This window comes from Zootoca vivipara, chromosome 14, assembly GCF_965207765.1.
Source record: "Zootoca vivipara chromosome 14, rZooViv2.hap1.1, whole genome shotgun sequence".
Lineage (NCBI taxonomy): Eukaryota > Metazoa > Chordata > Lepidosauria > Squamata > Lacertidae > Zootoca > Zootoca vivipara.
Window position 1 is genome coordinate 45,686,079 of NC_142597.1, and position 6,635 is coordinate 45,692,713.

The 6,635-nt window shown below is 49.4% G+C and overlaps 1 protein-coding gene across 1 annotated transcript; it reads left to right on the forward strand.

Annotated features, from left to right (window-relative positions):
- The first annotated feature begins 1,508 nt into the window (after positions 1 to 1,508).
- On the forward strand, positions 1,509 to 4,521 carry SDF2 (stromal cell derived factor 2). The gene is made up of 3 exons (XM_035139948.3): positions 1,509 to 1,718; positions 2,491 to 2,687; positions 3,944 to 4,521. The coding sequence occupies exons 1-3, from the start codon at positions 1,538 to 1,540 to the stop codon at positions 4,229 to 4,231; spliced, it is 666 nt and encodes a 221-aa protein (XP_034995839.1). The 5' UTR covers positions 1,509 to 1,537; the 3' UTR covers positions 4,232 to 4,521.
- Positions 4,522 to 6,635: the final 2,114 nt, after the last annotated feature.

The following is a 6,635-nucleotide window of genomic DNA, read 5'->3' on the forward strand; positions in this document are numbered from 1 at the left end:
TGGACTAGATGAATCCCAAGCCGGAATTAAGATTGCCGGAAGAAATATCAACAACCTCAGATATGCAGATGACACAACCTTGATGGCAGAAAGCGAGGAGGAATTAAAGAACCTTTTAATGAGGGTGAAAGAGGAGAGCGCAAAATATGGTCTGAAGCTCAACATCAAAAAAACCAAGATCATGGCCACTGGTCCCATCACCTCCTGGCAAATAGAAGGGGAAGAAATGGAGGCAGTGAGAGATTTTACTTTCTTGGGCTCCTTGATCACTGCAGATGGTGACAGCAGTCACAAAATTAAAAGACGCCTGCTTCTTGGGAGAAAAGCAATGACAAACCTAGACAGCATCTTAAAAAGCAGAGACATCACCTTGCCGACAAAGGTCCGTATAGTTAAAGCTATGGTTTTCCCAGTAGTGATGTATGGAAGTGAGAGCTGGACCATAAAGAAGGCTGATCGCCGAAGAATTGATGCTTTTGAATTATGGTGCTGGAGGAGACTCTTGAGAGTCCCATGGGCTGCAAGAAGATCAAACCTATCCATTCTTAAGGAAATCAGCCCTGAGTGTTCCCTGGAAGGACAGATCGTGAAGCTGAGGCTCCAATACTTTGGCCACCTCATGAGAAGAGAAGAATCCTTGGAAAAGACCCTGATGTTGGGAAAGATTGAGGGCACTAGGAGAAGGGGACGACAGAGGACAAGATGGTTGGACAGTGTTCTCGAAGCTACGAACATGAGTTTGACCAAACTGCGGGAGGCAGTGCAAGACAGGAGTGCCTGGCGTGCTATGGTCCATGGGGTCACGAAGAGTCGGACACGACTAAACGACTAAACAACAACAACACCCCGCCCATTACTCTGGGCGGCTTCCGGCAAAATAAAAAATGTCCAACATTAAAAGCTTCCCGATGATCTTACGCCAGGCCTTCGGCTCCTAGTTACACCCGGGGCCTCCTTGAGGTGGGCGGGATGCTTCGGCCCTGCCTCCCCCCCCCAAAAAAGGGGGATTGGGGCTGCCTTTTAGAAAATCTTCCTGTGTTTTCCTCCTGTTTTACAAACACGTGCTTGTCTGTTTACAATCTTGATCGCAACTATTTTGGGACTTCAACTCCCATCATCCCTGATCACTGGTCCTGTTAGCTAGGGATGGCCAAGTTAGCTGGAGGGCCAAGTTTGCCCATGCCTGCACAGCTCGGTGGAAAAGCAAAAGCGACCGGAGAAATAAATAAACACCAGGAAGTTCCCCTCCCTCGCGCTGCACAAGCCCCCCCCCCGGCCTTTGAACCAGGGAGATCAGAAGCGCTCTACTGTATCTCGCTCCTCTTTCCCTTCCTTCTACAAGCTTTACTCTCTATGGCCTGCCATGCACCCCTCCCTCCTGGAACTTCCGCCCAGCTGCCTCTCTCTATGGTTCCAGGGGGAGTCCTCCTCCCACCTCGGCAACGTCGGAACCGGAAGTAGTGCCTGGCGCCTCTCCCTCCCTCTCGGGGGGAGCTTCCGGTTTGCCTCAGGGACGAGGAAGGCAGCGGCGGCGGCGATGGGAGCTGCGCGGGGCCGCTTGTGGGCGGCGCTGCTCTTGGGCGCCGTGGCTGCGGCGGCGGCGGAAGGCGGTGGTGACGGCTCCCCTTCGGGGCTGGTGACATGCGGCTCCGTGGTGAAGCTGCTCAACCCCCGGCACGGAGTCCGCCTCCACTCGCACGACGTCCGATACGGCTCTGGTGAGGCCGCCGCCTTCGAGACCCTTCAAGTTCGCGGGGGGGGGGGGGGCTCGCCGATTGGCTACCTTAAGCCCCGCCCCCATGGGAACAGGGGCGAGGAGGGCGGCGCTCTGTCCATGCTCTTAAGCTCAGGTCGTGGGTTCGAGTTCCGGGTTTGACAAAATATTTCTAGTGACTTAGTATACAAAGCAGGTGAACAAATGAGAACAGCAATTGTTGTTGTTGTTGCTTTGTTTATTTATATCCCACATTCCCCCTCCCCCGACTGGGTCTCAGGGAGCTTACAAAAATCAAAACAAACCCAGATAAAACACAGTAAGTTGATATATAATGGTACAAATACAGAAAATATAATAGGATTAAAATGACATGAAAAGAAATATATTAAAATGCAGATAGTAAAAACAGCACACTGCTATTTAAAGGCCACTATTAAAATAAGAGCAATAATAAACTTCTCTAGGTTTTTTTTAAAACGAAGGGCTGGGTATAAAATCTAATAATGATAACAATACAAATTAATTTAAGAATCATATCAACCTGAAGTCATATTTAGGGTAGACCCATTGAAATTATGTTTCTTTTTATTATATTTCCTGTGACAGTGAATTAATAAAAAAATAGAAAGAGGCCTTGCTCTTCTTTCAATATCTATGCAGGACTATATGACATAGAAGCATAGGAACAAAGATAATTTCAGATAAGCCTGCAGGCGTCATGCCTGGAACAAAGGGAGGGTGAGGGTAACTTGTGGGTTCCTTTCTCCTCACAGGCAGCGGGCAGCAGTCGGTGACGGGGGTCACGACGGTCGACGACAGCAACAGCTACTGGCGGGTCCGGGGCAAGACAGACACGGTGTGTGAAAGGGGCACCCCTGTGCAGTGTGGGCAGTCCATCAGGCTGACCCACATCAACACCGGACGCAACCTGCACAGCCACCACTTCACATCCCCCCTCTCGGGCAACCAGGTGAGGCTGGTGGACTGGAGGTGACGCAGCAGGAAGGCTTAACTTGTCACCTGTACTGCCAGGTGGAGGGTGGAGTCATGGGCACAGAGGAACAGTGGGAGCTGGGGAACCAAGGGAAGGAGGCTCAGAGACCCCAGGTGGGACACTGATGAGTGATTAGAGGGAGCGGACTGGGGGGAGGGGGGGAGGTGCCGGAAGCTGAAGAAGTAACAGGGCTTAGTGAGCTGGGAGAGTCTGTGGCAGAGAGGAGTCCAGAATCAGAAGCGGAAGCTGGTGAGTGGGAGGAGGAGAGAGGTCAAGAGGCAGAGATGAGTCTGGCTGGTGAAGAAGCCAGGGGGTCTCTTCCTCCTGCTGTGACAAGCTCCTCTCCTAGAACCAGAAGAGGCATGAAGAGGGCGAAGCAGTAACAGGCTTCACCCAGGTGTACTGGGCTGTTGTTTGGGCGGTACAGCTTTCAGTCTCGGCAACTGGTTGATGGAGTAAGACCTACTGAGGAGGAACTGCTGTGCTGAGTGTGAAGATCAATTCTTTTGTAATAAAGAGTTAATTCAAACTCTGAACAGGAAGTATCTCCCAGTCTTACCAGGAGATGCCATTGGGCATTGAACCAGGGACCTCTTCCAGTGATCTCCAGCAGGGGCTCTTCCAGTGATCTCCAGCTCTTTTCAACCCCAGATTTCTGTTTTGTTTTTGTTTTTCATACCCCCCCCCCGAAACGTAAATGCTTGATATTGGCAACAGAAATGAGAGTCTTTGCCATCTCCACACCCCTTTCACACTGTCTTTGCTGCCAGCCCTGTGCTGGACAGTGTAACCCCTTGCTTCTTGTCTCACATGCAAACAGATTCATTGGGAAGTCTTGGTTGGCACCCTTTACGGTAGAGCTCCACAAACTCTAGCCCACTCTTTGCCACCCTGGTATCCCACCCCCACCATGTGTTTTGGAGGGCATCACCTTGGCACCAGCTGCTCTAGCTAGTGGCAAAGGTTCTCTGTCACTCGCCTTACAGTAACTCTTGCCATTGATGAGTGTTTCATAGAATGCTAGAGGTAGAAGGGAACCTGACAGTCATCTAGTCCAACCCCTGGCAGTGCAGGAATTGCAACTAAAGACTCCCTGACCGGCGGCCATCCAACCTTTGCTTAAAAACCTCCAAGGAAGGAAGAGTCCACCATCTTTCAAAGGGAGGCTGTTCTGTTTTGAGGAGTGTGTGCGTCTGTTAACATGGCCTTGCTCCCTGCCTTGTCTGTTCCAGGAGGTCAGCGCCTTTGGGGAGGATGGCGAGGGGGACTTCTTGGACAACTGGACTGTCCTGTGCGGGGGCAGCTACTGGGACCGGGACGGTGAGGTGCGCTTCAAGCACTCCTCCACGGATGTGCTGCTCTCCGTGACTGGCGAACAGTATGGGCGGCCCATTCATGGCCAGAGGGAGGTCCACGGCATGTCCTACTCCAGCCAGGACAGCTACTGGAAGGCGATGGAAGGGATTTTCATGAAGCCGTCAGAGTTCCTGAAGGCAGAGATCTACCACTCTGAGTTATGACAGGAACAAGGTTTCTCCCTCCTCCTCCTCTGCCAACGGTCTGGTGTTCAGGGCCAGCAAGCCCCAGGTTGATCCTTAGACAGTGGAGGCTGCAGGTGCTGCGGTGGTGCTAAGACGCTGTCCTGTTGTGGGAATACCAGGACAAAGGTTCTCTGCCACTCCGTGCGCCGCCATCTGCAACCGCACAACAGTGTTCCCCCATCCCTCCTTCCCTGCACACCTATTGCTGATATTCAAGCACCCGTGTGCCTGGGAGTCAGCCATAAATAAATGCAGGTTATTCAAGCAGGTGCGGTGAGTCCTTCGTGGTTTTTCTCCCTTCCCCATCTTATGTTCACAGTAAGAACAGAAATCTTACTGTGAGTCAGCAGTGAGATTTCTAAAATGTCTGTTACTGGGTGTTTCCTTCTATCACTTCACAATTCATAGTATCTTCTGTTTCTCACATCATTGAAAGGAAGCCATTGGTGTTCAGCTACATGGCAGTTCCCCAGGACAGCTTCATGTTGTTTTTACAAAAAGTTATCGGGTGCAAGCCCACCTGCGCTGAGCTCGCAGCTCTTGGCTGGTCAATGGCAGCCAATATCGCATGCACACTCTAAAGGTCTCTTCTGTATTTCTCTGCACCGAGAGGAAGATGCCATTATGCATGTTCCCATGTAGGCTTTGTCTCTTTACTTGTCCCCTCCTTATTTTGGTGCACTGCTTCAGCTGAGCCATCATTTCAGGACCCTCTTTCCACTCCCCATTGAGTCCTGTATGGCTACAGTTCTTCCATGTAGCCATAGGCCAAGAGGAATTGTGTCCACGGGAGCAATCGGGTTTTCTGGAGGAGGATTACCAATTTGCTTCCATCAACCTTGGAAAAAAGTGTTTTCAGGCTAGTAACTTGTGGGTTTGTTTACAGGACCGGGAGCAGCATGGTCTGCAAAAGAATGCATGCACTCATTTTTATTTATTTACATATTAGATTTATATACCGCCCCTCATCAAAAGATCTCAGGGCAATTCACAAGCTACAAACACAAGGATGTAGATTTTAAAGGGTTTTTTTTTTTTGCTGCAAAAAAGGCCTGCATGTAAATAGGATGACATAGAGCCCTTTTTTGCATATAGGATAAACTGACATGAGATGGGCGCATAAACTGATTAGACCACCGCTACCTGGAGACGCTGCCTGGGTTTGAACCTGGGACCTTCTGTGTGCTTAGCTGACACACTTGCGCTTGCCCAAGGCTCTTCCTCATTCGCTGGTGTGAAACCTTGACTTGTGAAATAAAACTTTTCCTTGTCATTTTTTTCTGACACGTAGCGATCTCTGGCTATGCCAGTGGTGGCTGGAGCGAATGGGAACTGCAGTCGGAAGCTTCCAGAGGTCACTTGCTTGGGGAAACCGGGTTAATGTTTGATTTTTATGAATACATTCCATCCAGTCTATGCCTTGTGACGTCCCGCGTTTGAACCAATAAATAGAATCTCTCCCTCCCTCTGCAAACTCCTTGCAAGTATCTCTGCTCCATTCTGGTGTGCCTTCAGAACTCAGCTGAGGCGGCTTCTGGAGGCAGCTTTCCTCCCAAGACCATCTGTGGGGAACCTTCGCCCCTCCAGATATTGCTGAAACACAGCTCCCTTCAGCCACAGCAAGCGTGGCCAATGGCCAGAGATGATGGGGTTGGCAACATCTGGAGAGCCGCAGGCTCGCCACACATCTTTCCTACACCAACAGGGCCTTTTCTTCCCCTGCCTATAAAGAGAATGGTTGGAACTTGTCCTAGGGTGGCATACATATTTGGTGTTCATTTGTTTCATAAAATTTATATACTACTTGATTGAAAAAAACAAAAAAACAGCTGTTTCCAGAAAGGAAAAAGCAATAAAAATATCAAAAACCTATATTAACAATACAGGATTTTTGCAAAGTTAAAACAATGATAGACTAAAAGCAGATTGAAACTCGCATCAACTTTTAAAACATGTTTTTAGCAGGCAGCAAAAAGTTTGCAACGAAGGCACCTGCCTGATATCAATAGGCAGGGAGTTCCGAAGAGCAGGTGATGCCACGCTAAAAGGCTGAGTTCCCAAATGTGGAATGGGTGTTGGTCTTGGAGATGGGGATAGAGGGAGGAGAAATCCTGCCTTCCCCCCTGCATTGTCTCCTAGCCCCCCCTAAAAGCGATCCTTAAGGAGATTGCAATGCCATTGCGGGGTGTGTGTGTATGTTGTAGAGCAGACAATGGCACACTGCATCCTTCACAGACTTCTCTTTTACTCATTGCAATAACATGCTTGTTTTCCAGTGTAGGGCTAAAACTTTTCATATTTAAAGAGTTAAATATTTTAAAGCACCTTGAATTTTTTTTAAAGTTCCACATCTGATCCATCTAAAAAAGGAGCATATTGTAAT

What these genes read in the sequence shown, in the direction of transcription:
- SDF2 (XM_035139948.3), top strand. Translation starts at nt 1,538, where the DNA reads ATGGGAGCTGCGCGGGGCCGCTTGTGGGCGGCGCTGCTCTTGGGCGCC. An exon ending in CGACGTCCGATACGGCTCTG is followed by an intron (nt 1,719 to 2,490) that starts GTGAGGCCGCCG and finishes TTCTCCTCACAG; the next exon opens with GCAGCGGGCAGCAGTCGGTG. An exon ending in CCCCCCTCTCGGGCAACCAG is followed by an intron (nt 2,688 to 3,943) that starts GTGAGGCTGGTG and finishes TGTCTGTTCCAG; the next exon opens with GAGGTCAGCGCCTTTGGGGA.